Source organism: Muntiacus reevesi, chromosome 2 (genome assembly GCF_963930625.1).
Source record: "Muntiacus reevesi chromosome 2, mMunRee1.1, whole genome shotgun sequence".
In the NCBI taxonomy this organism is placed as follows: domain Eukaryota; kingdom Metazoa; phylum Chordata; class Mammalia; order Artiodactyla; family Cervidae; genus Muntiacus; species Muntiacus reevesi.
Window position 1 is genome coordinate 275,555,014 of NC_089250.1, and position 22,791 is coordinate 275,577,804.

The 22,791-nt window shown below is 42.0% G+C and overlaps 2 protein-coding genes across 3 annotated transcripts in view; both read right to left on the minus strand.

Moving 5' to 3' along the window:
• Nucleotides 1-15,552, minus strand: part of LOC136161699 (zinc finger protein 678-like) — a 77,546-nt gene extending 61,994 nt beyond the window's left edge. For both annotated transcript variants that reach the window (XM_065926724.1, XM_065926720.1), the window contains exon 1: nucleotides 15,521-15,552. The gene's annotated coding sequence lies outside the window, so the exon portion shown is untranslated. The remainder of the gene's footprint in view (nucleotides 1-15,520) is intronic.
• Nucleotides 1-15,565, minus strand: part of LOC136161698 (zinc finger protein 665-like) — a 77,559-nt gene extending 61,994 nt beyond the window's left edge. Inside the window, exons 1-5 of the mRNA XM_065926719.1 lie at nucleotides 15,521-15,565; nucleotides 14,842-15,051; nucleotides 10,906-10,992; nucleotides 2,387-2,513; nucleotides 1,796-1,888 (exon numbers count right to left, since the gene is read on the minus strand). Coding sequence (XP_065782791.1) covers nucleotides 1,796-1,888; nucleotides 2,387-2,513; nucleotides 10,906-10,992; nucleotides 14,842-14,856 — 322 coding nt within the window. The 5' untranslated portion in view covers nucleotides 14,857-15,051; nucleotides 15,521-15,565. The remainder of the gene's footprint in view (nucleotides 1-1,795; nucleotides 1,889-2,386; nucleotides 2,514-10,905; nucleotides 10,993-14,841; nucleotides 15,052-15,520) is intronic.
• Between the last annotated feature and the right edge of the window lie 7,226 nt (nucleotides 15,566-22,791).

Sequence of the window (22,791 nt, forward strand, 5' to 3'; positions counted from 1 at the left end):
CTGGACGTGTAACAACGGATGGATTCCAAATTGGGAAAGGAGTACGTCAGGGCTGTATATTGTCACTCTGCTTATTTAAGTTATATGTACAGCACATCATGCGACATTCCAGGTTGGATGGAGCACTAATTGGAATCAAGATTTCAGGGAGAAATATCCATAATCTCAGACATACAGATGACACAACCCTTATAGCAGAAAGCGAAGAGGAACTGAGGAGTCTCTTGATGAAACTGAAAGAAGAGGGTGCAAAAGCTGGCTTCAAACACAACCTTCAAAAATCGAAGATCATTGCACCAGTCATATCCTTTCATGCAAAGAGTGGGAGAAACAATGGAAACAGTGACAGACTTTATTTTTGGGGGTTCAAAAATCACTGCAGATGGTAGCTACAGTCATGAAAGTAAAAGACGCTTACTCCTTGGAAGAAAAGCTATGACCAACCTAGGGAGCATATTAAAAAGCAGAAACACTACGTTGCTGAAAAAGGTCCATGTTGTCAAAGCTATGGTTTTTCTAGTAGTCATGTATGGATGTGAGAGTTGAACCATGAAGAAAGCTGAGTGGAGAAGAATTGATGCTGTTGAACTGTGTTGTTGGAGAAGATCGTGACAGTCCCTTGGACTGCAAGAAGATCACACCACTCCATCCTAAAGGAAATCACTCCTGGATATTCATTGGAACCACATGGTGAAGCTGAAGCTCCGATACTTTGGCCACCTGATGCGAAGAACTGACCCACTGAGAAAGACCCTGATGCTGGGAAAGACTGAAGATAAGAGGAGACGGGGACAATAGAGGATGATATAGTTGGATGGCATCACTGACTCAATGGCCTGGAGTTTGAGCAGGCTCTGGGAGTTGGTGATGGACAGGAAAGCCTGGCTTGCTGCAGACTATGGATTGCAGACTCAGACTTGACTGAGGGACAGAACTAAACTGACTGATATGTATAATTGATTCTCTTTGCTGTATAGGACCACACAAGTGGAAAACAGCTATATTCCATTTAGAACTTTTAATAAAGATTTCTTTATATAACGTAAAAATTGTCATACTTTGAATCAACCATTAATAGTATATTAGAACATGTGCTAAGAGTTTATGTCAATTTATTTGAAAATTCTAGGAGGTAACAGAATATAATAAAGTATTTTAGCAAGCTATAATTGGATCAAATACACTAAAGATATTTAATATGAGATTATAAAAGCAAAAAAGAAACTTTGAAGTCAACCTGAGATGTGCATTCTTTCATTTTCACGAGGTTTTGCTTTCTGTAGTGACAAATTACTTGAATTTGAAATTTACTTAGAAGGTCCTATGTGTCCCTCTCAGTGGATAGGAAATTATAAACAAGAGGGAAAAAAACCGTTCCCAGTAGTCCTAGAAGTTTGACAGTTTGTCTACCACTCCACTCACACATTTCTGTCTAGAGGTAGAAGGAAAACTTGAAAAGGACTGTCATATAGTTACTCAGAAATGGGCAGTTTTCCTAGGGCCCCCAAGAAATTGAAGAGCAACGAATGAATGCAGTTTGTCACAAGCCAAGAGGAGACTTTTAGTTCACACTGTGATGGAGAAAAGTAATCACTGGAGATAAATTCATGAGTGATTAAGAGACAGAATGGGGCAAATGATATATTTCTATGACAGTAGCAGACACAAACCCAGGTTTTCAAAAACCATTTCCATTGAAGCAAATCTCCCAAATCCTCCATGTGATGAAGGATGAGTTCCCTGTTGCTCCTTGGACCAGCCATCTGAGTCTTCATCTCCATCCATTCATACCTACCTGGGTAACTGGTTGTTGTCTCCATTCTCCTTATATTCCTGGGATCCTTCAATTGCTCCAGAAAGGTGACCAGGTCCAGCTTAGAGACAAGCCCTGTTGATCAGAGAAAGGAAAATTTATGTTGTTAGAGATTCATCAGTATCGAATCCAACATGTATTCAGGTGAAACGAGAATGCATTTTGTTCTAGAAAACAATATCCGGAAATATTTTATTCAAAGCCACTATACAATGCTCACTAACACCTAACAATCAGATCCTGAGATTCCGGTCAAGTAGTACTAAGGCAAATGTAAGTAGTATCGATGTTAAATTAAGAGAGTGTGCAACTATTTAATGCCACAGAACTTACACAATTACCACTAACCTAGAAGGAAGGAGGCAGAGTACCTCAAGGAAGAAAAATGTCACCAGCATAACGAGTCATCATGAATCATCACTTTTCTTCCTAAACCCACAAATACCCATTTTCCCCTAGATAGCAGAGATCTGGAACTACTTTGGGAAGCAGAAAATGTCAGAAAACATTCTTGAAATGACAGAACAAAAACCTAGTGGGTGGATAAGGGATTCTGAAGGCAGTTGTCCTCACCCAAGGAGGCCAGGTTCCCGTAGGTCTCTAACAACACGTCCTTGTACAATTCCCGCTGACCGAGGTCCAGGCACTCCCACTCCTCTTGAGTGAAGTCTATGGCCACATCCTGGAACGTCAGCCGTCCCTGAAATAGAAAGTACAGAGGGCATGTGGCCGTGGGAAGACTTCCTTATGTGACCCAAGATGAAAACAGCAAGTTCAGAGACCTGGTCGTGAAGTAGTGGCTTGGCTGGTATTACAAAATATATTTTTTACACAGTAATCCTTTCTACCCAATTTCTAATGTGAAGAAAAGAGGTGAGTTATGATCCACAAGTCATTAGAGAAAGTATTCTCATCTGAAAGAGAAATTATAAAATCATCAGGGCAACATTAGCATGTTTATTTTTCAGTGTTCTACTCCTGTGACATAGGATACATTGTTTATCAAAGAAGCAGGAAAAAAAAATTTTTTTAAGTGTATTCTGAGCCAAGAGTTCTGAAGTGGAACCAAAGTGCCACATTTTTAGCAAGTTTATTTGAGTTACTAATGTTGAAAATTCTGCTCGATGGATGACGATTTTGAACCGCAATGAAACAGAATAGTAAGGTAAGAATTCATACTTAAGTTGGAACTTTAATTGTTTTACAGATTTTAGTAGGTCGAATAGGATTGTAAATTAAAAGACGCTCAGTCCTTGGAAGGAAAGTTATGACCATCCAAGATAGCATATTAAAAAGCAGTGACACTACTTTGCCAACAAAGGTCCGTCTAGTCAAGGCTATGATTTTTCCATTGGTCATGTATGGATGTGAGAGTTGGACTGTGAAGAAAGCTGAGCACTGAAAAATTGATGCATTTGAATTGTGGTGTTGAAGAAGACTCTTGAGAGTCCCTTGGACTGCAAGGAGATCTAACCAGTCTATCCTAAAGCAGATCAGTCCTGGGTGTTCACTGGAAGGACTGATGCTGAAGCTGAAACTGCAGTACTTTGGCCACCTCATGCTAAGAGCTGACTAATTGGAAAAGACCCTGGTGCTCAGAGGAACTGGGGGCAGGAGGTGAAGGGGACAACAGATGATCAGATGGCTGGATGGCATCACCGACTCGATGGACATGAGTTTGAGTAAGTTCCAAGAGTTGGTCATGGACAGGGAGGCCTGGTGTGCTGCGATTCATGGGGTCACAGAGAGTCGGACACACCTGAGCGACTGAACTGAACTGAAATGAATAGGATAGTAACCTTTCTTGTGGTCTGGGCTCAGGTTGGAAAAGAATTTCCAGACATGAAACAAAATGAGAGGGAAATAAAGTTTATTAGAATGGGGGATGCTGTTAGAACAGCAGACCAGCTCAAATGAGAATGGATGTTGATCAGGGGTCCTCAGGCCACTTTCATAGCCAGGGTACAAGGAGTGGGAAAAGATGGGTCTTGTGGATCATTTGCTGAATGGATGAGGCACATATACTAGGTGGGGGGCAGAGTAAGAAAACTACATTCTCCTTATTGGGTAGGAGGGGAGACAGTTTATGCTGCTCAGGAGGACCTGAAATCCATCAATAGCTACAACATGGGGGAGGGAAAGATGCTAAGGGGTCTTGTTTTTCCATTCCTGCATTCCAAGACTCTCCTTGGTTTTATCTACTCTTTTGTTCCTGGGTCACCACATACCTCCCTCTCTTTATTTTTAGGGCCAAAAATATTTTCATGTCTAACTATCTAACTTCTCACACATTTGGGATTCCAGTTTCAAGGAAAAAGGGGCAATGACCACTTGGGATTTCTCAGGCTGAGCAGAGGTGTCATGGGAATCTGAGTTCCCTTTGCCTACTCTGTCAGGGTGCAATCATGGAGGGCAATGAGAGTTCATGGAATGATAACGTGACTTGTTTCTGCATTGTCTAGGTGTTGGTCTGGGAATATTCTTGCATGACCACTTGGACATTTGTGGTATTTTAGAAAAAACAAACTTTACAAGAAAGTTAAAGGTATATGACCCAAAGATGAAAAGAAGTAGAAAAGCTGCTCATGGGCTAGCCAGGAGAACCAGGACTGGACATTGGTTCGTGACGTTAGTGATTCTCTAAGTACAAGAAGAAGCAAGAATTTGGGTTCATAAAATCTTTACCTGAAAGCATCTGACTATCAGAAAGCCAGTTCTTCTGGGTTTTTCCCGGAGCTCAGAGTGCCTTATTTCTGACCTCTACTCTGAACTCCTTTTGGGGGGTGTTGAAAGTCAGGAGTTTGCAGTGGTCATGATGTCATCCTTGTCGAGACAGCTGGCAGAGCCCAGTAAGCAGGGTCCCTTTGTAGCCACATATTTGACCATGCTTTGGGGGCACTTCTTGGCCATTGTGTCCCGCAGCACTGGGAACGCTCATTCCTAGGTCTAGGGAAGGTTCCATTGATAGGCCACTCAATGTGCTGTTTCTAGAGCAGGCCTTGTGAGTAGCAAAAGTCTTTGGATCATACTTGTCTTACCAGTCTCTTGGTCCCAGAAAATATTCCCTCTTGTTGCTTCTTCCCATATCTAGAGTTACATTATTACAACAATTAATAGCATATGGAACTGCATATCAACATTTTATCACAAGCTCAGTCACAGATTTAGTAACCTAAGAAACAATCTTCTGAAACAAGCAACATAGAAAATAATATAGCTATAGCTAGCAGTTAGTAGTCAGGTCATAAGTAAGAATGTAAGTCAAGAACTTTCATTAGGTAGAGCAGTATACCCCAGGTCATCTGACTTCATTTCTTAAATGACTATAGCCAGGTGTTAATCTCCTGGTTGTATATCATGGAGCATCTAATCTTTATCTGAAGACTACTTATTGAGATTAGCTTTAGAAACAAACTTATAGTGTCCTTTTTAATAACTTAATTAAATCTTTTAGAAATATAACATAACAAGGAACTATCTCAGAAGTGAGTCTTAGTAAACACTAGACTTAGTAAACTTAGTAAACACTAGTAAACACTAGTAAACATTAATTAACAAAATTAGAAACTCAGTTTATCAATGAACAAAACTTAATATTCAGTGAAACAAGTTTTTTCTTCATTAGGGCATTAACCCTGTAGCCAGGGAAGGCTTTAACACATCAAATAAAAATGAGGTTTGTCAGGGAGCTGGGAAAAGCCAGGCAGCCATCTTGGATTTCCCATAGCACTGACTCTTTCATTCACATCTATTGTTCACCCATTTTTAATTCCGCGATTCAGAAGCAGACTATGGCCATGTTTTAAGGACATCAGGATGGCAAAAGTCTAACCATGAGGGGTTATTTTTTTACATGAAGAATGAGTTTTGTCTACATGTACCATAATCTTAAGTAATGCTTATTTACTTTACCAAAGTAACAAAAGATTTTTAAAATGAATATAAATCACTTAAAGGCAAAGAAATTCATAATGTCTTCTTGAAAGCTGCATTCTAAGAAAACTCTGTTCTATTAGCATGAGAGTAGACTAAATTCCAGTCTGGTACCAGCTTACCAGGTAGCAAACAAAACTTGTTCATTGGTTAACCTTAGAAAAATCTTTTTCATAAATCATGAAGTAGCAGAATTCTTACAAAGGCATCAGAGTGAAACCAGAGAAGGCATGTTTAAATCTGATTAAACTGCAACTGACAAGGTGGCTTGGTCATTGCTATGACTTGTAACACTTGTAACACAGGATAACTAGACTTATAATTGACCACATTTTATTAGGCCATATCAGATCTATATGAACTCCACATAATTTTAGGATATCTATATTAATAATATTCACCATATCGTATAACCTGAGAAGATTTATCACCCCTTCAACAGTACTTCCCATGTAATTTAACATGTCCAATGAACCCAGGTAGTTTAATAGCTTCCTGGGATGTCTCAGGGGCCCTCTGAAGAATTCCAAAGTCAGCTAGAAGTCAAATTATTTAGGAAGTTTTGTTGACAAATATCAAAAGGGGTTATAACACTCAGTCAGATAAAATCATATAGATCACTCGGAAACATTATATTCACTTAGCCAAAGTAACAAAGAAGATTTCAAAAGTAAACATAGAACAGATCACTTCAGAGGTAAAGGAACTTAAAATCCATCATCCAAGGCAGCCCAACATCTCAAGAAAACCTGTATTTATGAACAAAACTCTTCCCTTGGGGTCCACTTTCCATGAAACCTTCTTATCACTTTCTGTACCCACTACTTTGTTGTCCCACCCTGAAACAGCCACCTGTAAGTTAGACCTACTTCCTTTTCCCTTTGTAAAATGTAATTTCATTCCTCATACCTTTTTTACTGAAAATATACATCCTACTTTCCTTAAGCAACCAAGAACTTCAGCATTCTGTACATTGGTGAACATAAATACCACTGATAATTTCTAAAAAAAAAAAAAAAACATTCTAGAGAACATCTCAGGATGACTCAAGCATTATTCATGAATAGATCAAAATCTCTAGTTTTTCTGTAAGAGGAAATTAGTCTTTAGTAATGAATGTTTCAGAATCTTCTTTTATTTGGAAATGACTTAGCTATTCAATAAATTTCCATCACTTAGTTTAGCACAGCCCTAGAAATTCAGGTTACCACAATCTAGAGAATGTTTTCGACAGACATTTCTAAAGTATAACTATTCTTAAGAGTTTCTCTGAAAGCTCATATCTCTTTTACATTTTCTTGAAGTTTTTTTTTTTTTTTTTTCCTCTCCCAGAGGTACTTTCCTGGTTGACAAACTTGTAACAGATAAAAAAATATAACAACATTTAACTTATAATAAAACTAGGGGCAATGAAAATACTGTGCTTAATGAGTCTTAGACATATCTACATTAGATTAGCAAACAAACATTAATACTTGGTATTTAATATTGACTATTTCCCAGTTCACGTGAATCTGAAATTCATTTAGGTTAATTTCTCTTGTAATTAGAACTGTCTGATTTGTAAGCGCTTACTTAACTTTAGGTTAATTAAATTAGAACTCATTTACAACTTTAGCAATATTATGGAAAAAAGAAAAAAAAAGAGTGCACACTGAGACATGCATAAATCCAGACAGACAGACAGACAGAGACCTCATAGTTTCCTGCCTGAGAGTTAAAACATCTCTTTGACCCTTTTTTGTTTGCTTGTTTGTTTGGCCTGGTGTTCTGATTTGTCCAAGGCTAAGTGAGGTCTCAGGCAAAGTGGATAGTGTATTTCAAGGACTAGAAAAGGGTTAACTTCAACCTTTTCCCTAGGCAGGTCTTTTAACAAGCTAATTGGTTTTAATTGCATATGCAAAAGGAAAGGGTTTTGCAGTTTCCAAGGGAAAGAAAATTTCATTTTAACCCGTTTTCTCCAGAGTCTAAAGAATATCAGGGTCATCCTGTGTCAAAACGCCATTATTCGTTTCTGTAGTCTTAGTTTTATAGCTAAAATATAGACCAAATAATGCTCAAATTGACTATCAGAGGTATTTCAGCTGATAAAAGTTTTGGACTGTCCCTCTGGTGGGAACTGAGGTCTTTGTCCCATGAGGAGAATCTGAAGGGTTAAGGGAATTTGCAGGAGTGGGGGAAGCTTGGTCCTTCCCAGCCCTGAGAAACAGGAGTAGTCAGAAGGGAATTCTTTAGGATGTTCAGGAGTGGGGGAAGCTTGCTTCCCTCTCCACCTGAGAGATAAGCTTCCTTCGAAGGGGATTCTTTAGAATGATAGGACAGTTTTTGATCCTTCAGGCTTTGGAATATAAGAGAAAGACCTGGACCAAAGGGAACCTCAGAATCTTTTCCGAGAGATCATGTGGATATGAAAGGTCGAGTAGGGGTCATCTAGGAAATCTGAGGGAGAGAGACAGAGGGGACGGGAGACAGGGAGGCAACAGAACGCAAGGAAATTTGAGTCGTTTCCCGTCCTTTGGCAAAACCTGCTGTGCCACTCAGAGGCCATTTCTGGGGGGACCCCCGTTTGTGTAGGAGCCAGGCCTTTTGGAGGGTCAACATTTCCCAGTTTCTGAGAATGGAGCCAAGGGTTGAGTATGAGAGAGCGTCCTGGGATGAGAGAGAACCCGCTCTTAGCCCACCTACCACAGAAGGGGCGAACCGCGTCACTGGCTGACAGGAAGGCGGCCCTTTTCCCCAGTCGTCTCTCCCTGCGACTGACGCACAAAATGGCCGCGCGGCCCAGCAGTCGCGTCCAACAGAGAGACGGGACCTGAGAGAGCCCTGCAGCGAGGCCACCAGGCGACACGGGCAGAGAAAGACAGAGATGCCCGGGAGCAACCAGGCGACTCACCGTTTGGTGATTCCCTGAAACGGGGAAGGCACGCTTGGGATGGCTCAGAGGCAACACCCAGGCTCCCGTAAACCAATCCAGACCAGAAGGGAGAGAAGTGACAGTGACAGGGAAGAAGCCTGAGGAATCCGCCTTGCAATACATCCAGGAGGCGGTGGCCGGGGACGATGGTCTGTTTTGCTTCAACCACTATGCGCCTGACATGGTGGACGGAAGTTGTCTTGCTGGGGGCGGATGCCCTTGTGGCCTGATCCGTTCTCTGTCCCCCCATCCTCACATGGGAGTCTTTCTGGGGCAGGCGCGCTAGTGGCTTTTATGTGTCTGACCTGCGCCCACACAATACTGGTTCGCACAGTCCTCACTTGCAAGAAAGGCAAAGGAGAGACCCTCACCCACTCAAGCGGCAGCTACTTGGGGTGCAGTGGGCAGTGAGGCCTTTACAACACTCCAGAGGGTAACCCTGGCCAGAGTGCCTCAGCTGCTGCCACAGCACTTGCTGTTGGCAGAGGGTCCCTATGAGGAAGGAGGAACAAGGAGATGGGGAAGAGACTCTAAGTCCCCAAACAAGCCAGCAAAAATGTCATGGTCTGGGTGCGGGTTGGAAAAGAATTTCCAGACATGAGACAATAAGAGTCTGTTTGTTTAGTTTCTGCATTCTAAGACCCTCCTTGGTTTTATCTGCTCTTCACTCTTGGGGTAACCAGAACCTTGGCAGAAAGAATCATTTTAACTATTTAGTATGTACTCTATATCTTTCTGATGGTTTTTATCAGTTTGAAGGGACAAGAAAAATAACTAAAAATCAGTAAAGTTGCTCTTGTAACTTTTGGCACATATTTTAACAAACAGCCACTAAGAGCTTAAACTTTACTTCAATTTATGAACTTTAGACTTTAGCTAATAAAACACAGAGAGATTCACAGAGACAATGCTAAGAAAAGTTGATAGCAGTTTCTGTAACTGTAAAGAATACTAAAGACAAGAAAAGGTTTAGTCACTCAGTCATGTCTCATTCTTTGTGACCCCATGGACTCTAACTGGCCAGATTCCTCTGTCCAAGAAATCCCTAAGCAGGAATACTGGAATGGGTAGTCATTCCCTTCCCCAGAAGTTCTTCAAAAAACAAAGCAAAAAGAAAAGAAGAAGAAGAAAAAATTGATCAAGTCACGTTATATTTTCATACATACAGTCCAGTTCAATTGCTCAGTCGTATCCGACTCTTCGCGATCCCATGGCCCACAGCACACCAGGCCTCCCTGTCCATCACCCACTCTAGGAGCCTACTCAAACTCATCTCCACTGAGTACAGACATACACTCAAATGGGGCTATATGCTCATTAGGAGGAAGAGAGAAAATTTTCATGTCATTATACTCAGGTAATTTTGAATGGATTAAAATGTACATAATGTGAGAGGATGATATTGTTTATTTGCACTGAACTATATTTTAATACAGTTGAGCACAGATTAGGACTAATTAGATTCTTGTAAACATTTTGGAAAATACAAAACTGTGATGAGACTCTGTGATGTGAGCATGGAGTGTACTGGAAAAGATCAGACCTGGGCTTGGGGTGAAAACCCTCACTCCCAAAACCCAGCATCTCTGCTAAACACACCTGAGTGTTCATCTTCCAAAGCAGAAAGAAAACAAGAAGACATGGAGTTACGCCATTAATTGTGAGACTTTAGGCATATCCCTCACTTACTCTTTCCAAGACACTTGTTCAAGTCAAATGGAAAAAACAAATTCATGGCATGAGAATCTCACAGAAACACCTAAAGCAGTGCACATGAGTCATGGGGTAAGAAGTACATGGAGGAATGCATTATCACTGCATGGGTATTTTGGCACTATATGGAAACTATGACCTGAATCTATGGGACCTGAATCATTGGGACCTGAGTTCCCAATGCACAGAGCTCTGGTTCTTTCCCTGATCAGCAAAGTAGACCCCACATGCTGAAGCTAAGAGTTTACATGTCACAACCAAAGAACCTGAAAATTACAAGGATGACTAAAGATCCTACCTGCCACAAGAAGACCCAGTGTAGCCAAATAAATATTTTAAAAATGTGTTGTAAGCAAATTTCACTTCATATATGACTTCCCTGATCTGTAGCCTAACGCTGCAGTCCTTTAATGGACCGGAACCTGCTGGTCCGGAATCGACAATAAGAAAGTAAAAGAGAGAAATAGGCTGATATTCCCTGATTTACGCAGAGAAACTATCAAGCCCTTGACACAGGGCTTGTACCACTCACGAAGGCACAGGGCATCCTCTCGAGGAAGTCTTGAAAGCCCGGGTGAGAAAGTGAGCTCGGCAGGTTTCCACACTCCAGAGAATTAGCCTGAGAGGGAGAGAGAGAGAGTGAGAGAGAGAGACCGAGAGAGAGAGAGAGAAAGAAAGAAAAACACAGGGACCCAAGCTCTGATGGAACAAGGGTGCTTTAATGATCGTTGTGTGAGCATATATAGGCTGTTAAGGAATTTCTTTGACAATAATAAAGATCAGAAAACCAAACATATAGTAACCATTACCAAGGAAACAAGGAATTAACATTGGTCATAAGGTCAGAAGAAAACCCATATCTCAAGAGGGATGGTTGTGACTAGGCAGATTTACTGAAGGGAAAGAGTTTACTGAAAAAAATCCATGCAGGCGATTCATCTCATTATCTCAGTCGTGGGAGCAGGACTGAACTGGTGTTAGAGTATAATATGACTTTTACACAGCAATATTTTCTACCGTAATCATAAGCCAAAAAAAGATGAGAAATGACCCACAAACCATTTCAGAAACTATTCTGATCTGGAAAAGAAATGATAAAATAATAAGAACAACACTGGCATATTTATTTTTGAGTGTTGTATTTGTATGACACAGGATGAACTGTCCGTCAAGGAAACAGGGAATATTTTTTTTTTTTTTTTTTTTTAAATATTATTTTATTAGTTGGAGGCCAATCACTTTACAACATTTCAGTGGGTTTTGTCATACATTGACATGAATCAGCCATATAGTTACATGTATTCCCCATCCCGATCCCCCCTCCCACCTCCCTCCCCACCCGACTCCTCAGGGTCCTCCCAGTGCACCAGGCCCGAGCACCTGACTCATGTATCCCACCTGGGCTGGTGGTCCGTTTCACCATAGATAATATACATGCTGTTCTTTCAAAACATCCCACCCTCACGTTCTCCCCCAGAGTTCAAAAGTCTGTTCTGTATTTCTGTGTCTCTTTTTCTGTTTTGCATATAGGGTTATCGCCACCATCTATCTAAATTCCGTATATATGTGTTAGTATACTGTAATGTTCTTTATCTTTCTGACTTACTTCACTCTGTATAATGGGCTCCAGTTTCATCCATCTCATTAGAACTGATTCAAATGAATTCTTTTTAACGGCTGAGTAATATTCCATGGTGTATATGTACCACAGCTTCCTTATCCATTCATCTGCTGATGGGCATCTAGGTTGCTTCCATGTCCTGGCTATTATAAACAGTGCTGCGATGAACATTGGGGTGCACGTGTCTCTTTCAGATCTGGATTCCTCAGTGTGTATGCCCAGAAGTGGTATTGCTGGGTCATATGGCAGTTCTATTTCCAGTTTTTTAAGAAATCTCCACACGGAAACAGGGAATATTTTTAAAAAGCATACTCTGACCCAAGAGTTCTTGAGTGGGACAAAAGTGCCATTTCTTTTAGCAAGCTTAACTTTTTTCTTAGTATTGTTAACAAGCTTCTTTTCACTAGTGGTGTTCAAAATTCTGCTCCATGAATGACCATTTTGAATAGTAACCAAATACAATAGTCAGGTAAGCATTCGTGCTTACTTTTGAACTTCAAGTGTTTTACACATTTTACAGTTCAAATACGACAGCATCCTCAGTAGCAACAATCATTTTAACTATTTAGTATATACTATATATCTTTCTGAGAGTTTTGACAGAGTCTTCCAATTATGTTGCTGTTCCACCTTTTTGCAAATATGTAGCAAACATAACTTAAACAGCTTAATTTACTTCACTCTACATACTCTAAATTTTAACTAACAATACACACAGGAATACATAGGGACAACTCTAAAGAAAGTTCACAGAAGTTTCTCTAACTGTAAAGAATACAAGAAAAATAACTGATCAAATCATATGAACATTTCCATGCATACATCTATTAAAATGGAACTATATATTCATTTCACTAAAATGAAACAATTGAAGGCCATGGAAAATATGTAAGAACAGTTTTCAAAGGTTAGAATCAATAAAAATATTCATGAACTGATGATGGCTTTTAAATAAGCCTGCACACACAGATGCACACATAAACACACTTCAGGTAAACGCAACCTTCCATAAGTAACAGATCTTTTGGAAGAAACATTTTTAATCCAGCTTTCTTTAAAAAAAAAAACAAAAAAAAAAAACTCATGTATTTTAGAATTTATGGTAAAACAAGCATTTACAAATTGTGCATGAATGCATGCTAAGTGACATGAATCACATCTAACACTTTGCAACCCCATGGAATGTAGCCATCCAGACTCCTCTGTTCATGGGATTCCCTAGGCAAGAATCCTGGAGGGGGTTGCCATTTCCTTCTCCAGGGGACCTTCCTAACCCGGGGATCAAACCCAGTTCTCCTGCATTGGCAGGGGGATTCTTTACCACTGAGTCACCTGGGTTCACTGAAAACAATTTTTTCTCTTTAGTAAGAATGATCAAAAACACAATATGAGAAATAGTCTACATTTTATTAGCAAATATACCATGACACCTATGTAGAACACATTTCCAGACCTATGTGAAGAAACTGTAAACCTTTACTGAAGCACATAAAGTCTGAAAACCACAAGTTTTACTTGGAAGATATGGTGACATAAAGACTTCAGTCACTCCAAATTCAGTACAATTGAAACTCAAAACAAACATGGATATTTCAAGTATAAGTCTCAGCTGTATCTAGGAGAGCCAACATAATTTTGAATTTAAAAATGAAAAAAACATAAATAGAGGGAAATTACAGATTTCTGTAATTACAATCTGTAAATCTGTAATTCTGCCAAATTACAGATGAAGTTATAACTGTATAGACTAGTAAAACTTCAAAATAAATGAAGCAAAATACTTACAATGTAGCCAAAGAAGCTCACCTAAAGAGAGACTTAGACAGTATTTTGAACAATAAAATAGAATGTAAACACAACAAAATATTTTTTAATATTACAACAGGTGAGGTATGCCAAAGCAACAACAAAAACCAGAGGGGGAATAAAAAGTCAAAGGGCATAAAGGAAAGATTTAAGTTTCAGCGTTGTGTAATAAAGAATTTAGGGGCTTGCCTGATGGTCCACTGGTGAGAACTCTCCCTATCAATGCAGAGGACTCGGGTTCCGTCCCTGGTCAGGGAAGATCCCACAAGCCTCGGAGCAACTAAGCTAGTGTGCCACAAGGGCTGAAGCCCACATCCTCCAGAGCCTGCCAGGGATTAATCCAACGACTGAACCCGTGCCTTAGAGCCAGAGCTCCACAACAAGATAGTGGCCCCTCCTAATCACAACAGAGAAAGTCCAAGACCATCAGAAAAGTCCCAGGATAGCGAAAACTAGATAAATACCAAAACAAAAGAACAACAAAAAAAGAATTTGGCAGGCTTTGGTCCCCAGGTTCCGGAAGTTTGTTAACTACTCTTGGAATTTAAGTTTTTTGTTGTTTTTTTTCCTCTCGGAATTTCCTTAGTGACTGAAGTAGCTTTATTACTCTCCGTGGGCCCTGATAATTTATGCTAACAACATGACCTACGGTCGGCCCCTAGTTTAATAATGAGATGACTCAGGTTGTGAGGCTGGGCATTTCACAAAGACCAACGAAGTGACTAGAGATTTGGGGCTTTGAGCCAAGTGGGCTGATCAGCCCAACCTCTAACGAGGGGAGAATGCTGGAGATGTTATCAATCCCACCTATGTAGCTAAAGCCCAATAAAAACTCGGGACTTAAAAGCTTGAGTGAGCTTCTCTGCATGGCAATACTCTGTCTTCCGTCACACCGATATGCCAGGAGGGCAATGGGTCCCTTGGGATGATGACTATGGGTAGGTTCAAACAAACCCGTTCAGAAGTCAAGGAGCTTATCAAGTCCAAAGAAACAGCATTTCAGGAAAGAGAGACAGAACAAACACGGACTGTGCCTCTTACCTGGGAACGAGTCATTTCTGACTCCTTGTTTCCTTCTCCTCTGGGCTTCCTTCTCAGGTAAGATCAGTCTTGGAAGTGACCCGAGTGTTGTAACTAGGCTGTTCAATACTTAGAAAACCACAGCGAGCTCCCTGTAACACAGCCCCACACAGGGAGGATCTCAACAGGTACAAATCACAATCCTCCACGGCCACTGACACAGCAGGGATTCTGGAACACAGAATCAAACGAGGTGTTTTTAGTTGTATTCTTTTCTTCAGAACTCGCGGCCCTTCCTGTGAAAACCACGCGTTCTAGGCTGACCCTCCCCTTCAAACCTTAGGCGAGACCCTGACCAAACTCCATACAGAATAGAGCCTCCTTCACCTCTTCGTGGATCAGGGACCTAGGGGTTGGGCAATGCAGGACTTTTAAGCAGCGGTCTCTACAAGTTAGAAGGCAGAACTGCCAGAGACAGACTTAGACCCTAGAACGATGCTAACAGGAAGTGGACGTGGGCCCCAGGGACCCGGCAGCTAAGCTAACGGACCTCAGACCTTCTCACGGCGATGCGAGGACACACTGGGGACGGGAAAATGGGGGCGGTACCTAGATCGTCCGCAGAGAACCCCGAAACCCACGTGTGAAGGACAATAGGCCGTGGGACTACGACATCCGGGTTTTAAACTAACAAACTCACCAGAACTCTCTGTCGCTCATTTAAACGCAACTCCGGGTCTGCAGGATACTGCGCACGCGCGGGCGGAAAATCCGGTACAGAGGTGAGTGCGCTGCCGCGGCCAACGAGAGGCGACGTAAGGGAGAGGGTGGGACGAAGCCGGAAGCGCAGGTACGTAGGGGCGGGGCCAGTGGGGGCGGAGCCTTGCCTCCCCTCACCCCTCCCCAGTCCGTTTTGGGTCTGTTGGTCCTTCTGTCCAGCAGTGCTTCCTTTCTCTGCCTTTTGATGTCTTTAAATCTCTTTGACTTCCTCTGGAGCAGAGCTGGTTCCTGCCTGTTCTAAGTTAGTGTTTCACACAACTTAAGGCAAAAGAGAAGAATTTTGAGAGCTGCCTCTATGGGAAGCCGAGATGTTTTCAGCAAGTTGAAAAACGGGGGAAATTCAAAAGCCCTTTGTGTGAGTGTGTGAACATGGGTGTCTCCTCAGTGACGAAAAGTAGAATGTAACCACTCAGATGATCCTTTGGGAGAAAGCCTCACTAATTGTAACCAGAGACCTGCTTAAAACAGGGCAGCTGGCTTTTCTGTTAGGAAGTGATTCCGGAAAGAAAGAGGGAGACCGGAATCCACGTCGTCCTTTATGAGGTAACCACCGAAATGACATAGGGTTACTCCTGCCAGAATCTGTTGATACTCAGATTGGCTCTGTTAATTGCTGCTGCTGCTGCTGCTGCTGAACCCACCAATTGCCCTGATTCTTCCAGGACTGAACCAGTTTCCAAGAAACAGGACTTTTTGTGCTAAAACTGGGCACGAAACTAGGCAAATGGGGTCTGTGGATCACATCCACTGCTCTGCACTTAGCTTCCCAAACACCCTCCCCCACTGTTGGCTTTCTTTCCTAACCTCCTCCTCTTCACCCAGTCCTTGAAAGGATAATCTGGAGAAGAGCTAACACAAGACAGGAAAAACAGTAAGAGGCCCACAGACAATTGTATCCCAAGACACCTCACCTTTCTCTTTAAATGTGAGATTAGCAACTTCCTTGGTAGTCCAGTGGTTAAGACGCTGTGCTTCCACTGCAGGTTATGTGGCTTCAATCTCTGGTGCAGGAGTTAAGATTTCAGAGTTGAAGATTTAATCATTTCTTACACAGAAACCATTATTCATAATGCATTAGTCATAAAGGAAAATGTATGTCACGTTAATAATTTATTTTAAAAAATGTGTTTAGGAGCTTCCCTGGCAGTCCAATGGTTAAGACCCCACCTTCCGATGCAGAATTGCTGTTCCTTCCCTAACCGGGGAACTAAGGTCCCACATGCTTTGGGTGTGAATAAAAACGAAAAGAAAATATGTTTCTTAAGTACCTGTGAATGGGGACAAATTCTAAGTAGAGGATATTGATACTGATTTTCATGATAAAAGTATCAGTAGGTCAAATTTCACAGTTCCCTGCTGGAACCTCTAGTTCTGAATATGACTTTGGTTACTAAGAACTAGGAGAATATTCCCTAGGCAGTTGTCACTAAGGTGTACCTACTATTGCAGACTACAGTGGAAATTATGCGGGAATTTCTATAAGACATTGAACCCTAACTGTATAAACAGGGGGTATTTGCTCAAGATACTTTCTGAGAAGTTCTATGACATTTCAGACAATGAAGTATGAAATTTTCACCTTTGTAAAATGACAGATGGAGAAATTCTTGAAAATCCCTCTTAGGTAAGTTGGCTCCACTTCTCTACCCATAATCCAAATGGAGGCACAGTTCAGTGGTCTCAAGGATAGGAAATAACTCGGTTTTGGTAGAAACACTTCTCATGGATACAAACTATACAAGCAGACACCTGAAATTCCCTTCCTTTGTTAGACTTCAGTATTTCCTACTGCTTCCATGTGAGTCCCTGTCTGTCTCCAGGGACCAAAGGGAATAGAGCCTTCTTCAAACATTTCAACAGTCCCTTTGGAGGTGATTGGTACAAACTTCTAATTGTTGTTTTATCATTAGCAACTGAGCAATAAAGGTTTTCGAAAACAATTTGAGTTCCCCAAGCCTGTCTCACATGGCAGCTACAGGTGTAAAGATAATTGCAGTTCTGAGGGGACGTGAGGTACAGAATCACAAACCCATATCTAGGGGTCTGGCTGCCTCCCTCCCTGTCACAGGAGCAGCTTGCTGTGACCAGCACCCCAAACCCAGTATCCGGGCAATTCGAGGACATCAAGTGAGTATTTTCTGTTTCAGCCTGAGGGCAAGAATTTGCAAGGAACAGGTGCTTCGGGGAGTCTGGGTTGGTGACAATACAGGAAAATGGAAGTCTTCTGGGTCAAAGTAATCCAGTGCCAAAGCAACACTGGGAGGAGGAATAATTAAAAAATTAGGTAGAGCTATTAAAGAGATTAGGTGCTACAAAATGTCAGTTACCAATGCCTCCTACTGTATCTTAGTGTAATTTTTTTTGAAAAATATTTATTTGGCTGTCCTGGATCTTACTGTGGCATATGGAATCTAGTTCCCTGACCAGGGATCAAACCCAGGCACCTCCCCCCAATTCCCCCCACCCCGCCCCCTTCCCCACCGCCACCCTCACCCTCACCGCAGCTAGCATTGAGAGCGAGGTGTCTTAGTCACTGGACCACCAAGGAAATCACAGTGTAATTTTTGTGACAGTGATTGTTATTGTAGAGTCGAAATGATATGAAACCTGATGTTTGATGTAACTAATGATGGAATTGCAGAGATATATGTGAAATCATGGAATACCTTACAGAAATCATACATTTTTAGGGTTACTATATGTGTGCCTACAGCACCTCCATGATTAATAAAAATAAATCTATAGGAATGGTGTTTTATAGAAACAGTGTATATAGTTGACAATTGTGTGCTTAGTCCATCAGTCGTGCCTGACTCTGCAACGCCATGGACCGTAGGCAGCCAGGCTCATCTATCCATGGAAGCCTCCAGGGAAGAATAGTGGAGTGGATAGCCATTTCCTTCTCCAGGGGATCTTTCCGACCAAGGGATCGAACCCTGGTCTCCTGCATTGTAGGCAGGTTCTCTACCATCTGAGCTACCAGGAAGCGGTAGAAATACCTTCTCTAACTCTGGAATTTGTAAAGTGCTTAACAAAGACATTGTTTTCTACATCCATAGCTGGCTGATTTGGGTCAGACCATTTTCCAAAAGTAACTTCAGAAATGGGTTTCAGATGGCAGCTATCGGGCATAAAAGCAGAGTGTGTCACAGTCTCTGATTTGAAAATATTCTCAAAATTTATAGCTGTATAACTTCATTTTACAAAATAAAAATCACTTTTTAAATATCATTTTCTTTAAATGTGATATATTAATGTTTCAGAAATCTTGACTTCCACTGAATACTTTTAATGTCACATTAATTAACAGATCAGTTTTTGATTTGGAATTAGTCGTGTTTATTTTGTATGTCACACCAGTTTATCACACATTGTTGCTCCTAAGTATCATAGTTTAGGTTATAGTCTTCCATGACTGGTAGATGTTTTTTCAATTCCTGTCAAAAAAACAATTAGTATTTCTGTCACCAAGCAAGTAAAGAGCTTAGAGTGCATTTGAAAAACAATATTTGTCAAAAAAAATTGTTTAATATTTAAAAATTTTATTTTTTAATTGAAGGATAATTAATTTACAGAATTTTATTCTGTCAAACCGCAACATGAATCAGCCATAGGTATACATATATCCCCTCCCTCTTGAACATTCCTCCCATCTCCCTCTCCCATTGCACCCCTGTAAGTTGATACAGAGCCCCTGTTTGAGTTTCCTGAGACATTCAGCAAATTCCCGCTGGCTACCTATTTTACATGTGGTAATGTAAGTTTCCATGTTATTCTCTCCATACATCTCACCCTCTCCTCCCCCTCCCCATGTCCATAAATCTATTCTCTATGTCTGTTTCTCCATTGCTGCCCTGCAAATAAATTCTTTCATACCATCTTCCTAGATTCATCAAGCGGGGTCAGGTATAATGTAAGCGATTTAGATACTAGGGAGAATGGATCATAAGAAACATCTAATTACAATGAGGCTTCCCACTATGGTGAGATAACAGACAGCTAAGTGCAGCTTCTGACCCAAATCCCAGTTCTGGGGTGCGACTGAAGCTAGTCCTATAGTGAAGAGCACCGCAATAATACCAATCAGGGATAGGGGCCAGGGTTGACAATAAGCATCCACTGGTATCTTGATAGCCAGATCATCAAGCTTCCACCGTGCTTTGAGCAGCCAGCTGCCAGAGTGTGGCTGGAGCAAGGCTGAAGAATTCTGAAGCTTCTGCCATGCATGGTCTAGTCAACTTTCAGAGCAACTAGAGCAGGGTGCAGCGTCTTTTGTGGGTGAGGGCCGTTGTTTTTGGAACCAGACCTTGACGGAGTTTCTGGGGTCCATAACTGTTTTCCAGGTGTCCTCATCACAGGAAGCCGCTGCCTTCTTGACCCTGGTGTGGTGGATCCAAGGGATGATGCCTGTAACTTTAACAGCAGTAGGGGTTGCCAGGACAACCTTGTGAGGGCCTGTCCCAACTTGCTGACATGGCTCTTTTTTCCAATCTTTAACCTATACCTCATCTCCTGGCTGATAGGCATGAACCCAATTGCCCAAAAGAATGGGTGTCCTTTCAGGCGATATGGTGGAAGACTTTTCCCAGGTCTCCAGGTCAGCTAGTTATTGGGGGTTCCCCTTGAGTTTTCAAAGGGAGACTAGCCTGAGGATTCAGGGTGCATCGGTCTTGGAGTAAGGCTGGGAAGTAACATGTCGACCCAAGATAACTGGTCTGACAGTTTAGCTAATGTAGTCCTGAGGGTAAAATTCATGCGTTCAACTTTCCCTCAGCTTTGAGGCCTATAAGCAGTGTGACGCTTCCATTTGAGGCCCAGTATCCAGGATGAAGTTTGGATTATCTGACACACAAATGCTGGCCTGTTGTCAGACCCTATGGAGAGAGGAAGCACATATCTTGGGATCATGTCTCTTCAGAGAGCCTTGGCCACTTCTCGTGCCTGTTCAGTGCACGTGGAGTAGGTTTCAGCCCATCCCAAGTAGGTGTAGACTACCACAAGGAAATACTTACAGCCCCTATAGGGCTTGACTTCAGTGAAGTCCACTTCTAGATCTTCAAAGGGCAGTGTCCCAACTGTCAGCACTCCTGGGTTGGGTCTTGGGCCTTGGCTGGCGTTGTTCTGAGCACAAGTCACAGAACTAGCACTGATCTGCACACACAGGGCTGGGAGCTTAGGGACGAAATAGTAGCGACTCAGTAAGCTTGCCAGCGCAGGTTTTCCTAAATGAGTTTTCTCAGGATGTTGTTTTACCAGCTGGATTTCTATATTGCTGGACACAAAAAGTCTTTGGTCTGGGAGCTTCCACCAGCCCTCCTTTTCTTTTATTCCTCCCTCATTTAGAGCCCATTGATCTTCTTTCTTGGTATACCTTGGGGACAGAGGCAGTTCTGCTGCCAAGAGGACCTTAAAGATTGACCTGAGGCCCACTGTGGTGCTCGGTGTGGCAACAGTGACAGACTTAACTTTTGGGGCTCCAAAATCACAGCAGATGGTGACTGCAGCCATGAAATTAAAAGAGGCTTGCTTCTTGGAAGAAAAGTTATGACCAACCTAGAGAGCTTATTGAAAAGCACAGATACTACTTTGCTAACAAAGGTCCATCTAGTCAAAGCTATGTTTTTCCAGTACTCGTGTATGGATGTGAGAGTTGGACTATAAAGAAAGCTGAGTGCTGAAGAATTGATGCTTTTGAACTTTTGCGTTGGAGAAAACTCTTGAGAGTCCGTTGGACAGCAAGGAGATCCAACCAGTCCATCCTAAAGGAAATCAGTCCCTAATATTCATTGAAAGTAATCATGCTGAAGGTCCAATACTTTGGCCACCTGATGTGAAGAACTAATTCATCAGAAAAGACCCTAATGCTGGGAAAGATTGAAGGCAGGAGAAGAAGGGGACAATAGAGGGTGAGATGGCTGGATGGCATCTCTCATTCAATGGACATGGGTGTGAGTAAACTCTGGGAGTTGGTGATGGACAGGAAGGCCTGGCATGCTGCAGTCCATGGGGTCGCAAAGAGTCATACACGACTGAGTGACTGAACTGAACTCTGTTCTAAAGATTTGAATTACATCGAAATGTTAAGTCATCACTGCATTTCCCAACTTCCCTAAAATCCCAACACGAAACTACATGCCAATGGGAGTTAGGATAGGAATGACTCCCCTTGTTGGCTCTCACACAGAGAATATTCTCAACAGTTGAAAGTCACTAATTCATGTTGAGAATTCATCCTGCTACATAGAAAGTTAGGATGCAGACGATGGAGAAAAGGCTCTGGGACTCAAGAAGTAGTCTAAAGGGCAGGTCTTCACTATTATAAGAAGAAAAGGAAGAAAATAAGATGATAACAACACCCCAGACATAAAAATTAGGAGCATAGAGCTAAAGGCTTGCAGTTTCTCATTCTAGGCATTTCAGGAGGAAAAGCAGACACAGTCCCAGACACAGGACAGGACCTTTACCTGAGAAGCTGCCATTTCCTCCTCTTCCTCCTCCTGCTCTGTCTTCTCTGGGGATGTTATGCTGCAAATGAACATCTGAGTTTTGAGAAAATACCTTTGAGGGCATCAACACAGCTCTTTAACCTGCAACTACTGCACTTATAGACAGAAGGACTTTGAAAAGCTGAGAAGGAAAGCTGTCCTCTCTCTCAGGAGAGATTCAGAAACAATCACGTCCTACTTGGAGACCAGCCTGTGAACTTATTTCTTGATTGTTCTCTTCTCAGAGAGAACTCTTAACCTTCTGTTCACACAGATGACGTGAGCTGACTGACTTCCCCTGTCCAAATCCAGCTAGATCAACCCCACGGACTGAAGCCGGGCCTCAGCTCTTACAAATGAGACAGCCACATCCAGGAGCCACATCCTTAACCCGGGCCTCCCCTTATAATCCCCTGAAGCACTTCCTACAAAGCACACTGATGCTCCCACAGGACCAAGAGAACTCTGTGGGGAGGGCACCGGGGAGGTCATTGCTGAACATTGGTCACGTGATCCTGATGGACACCACTTGGCTAAAGATTCTTTCTGAACCATTGTAGTGAATAGAAACCCCTGGAATTCAGGTCCCCACTCTAAGAAGATATGAATCTGCAGGTCTACAGTGGGGCCATGAAAGGAGTCTTTACCAAGTTCCCTGTTTTTTCTTATGTTTCTTCCCCCAAACCCACGTTCAGGAGTCCTGAGG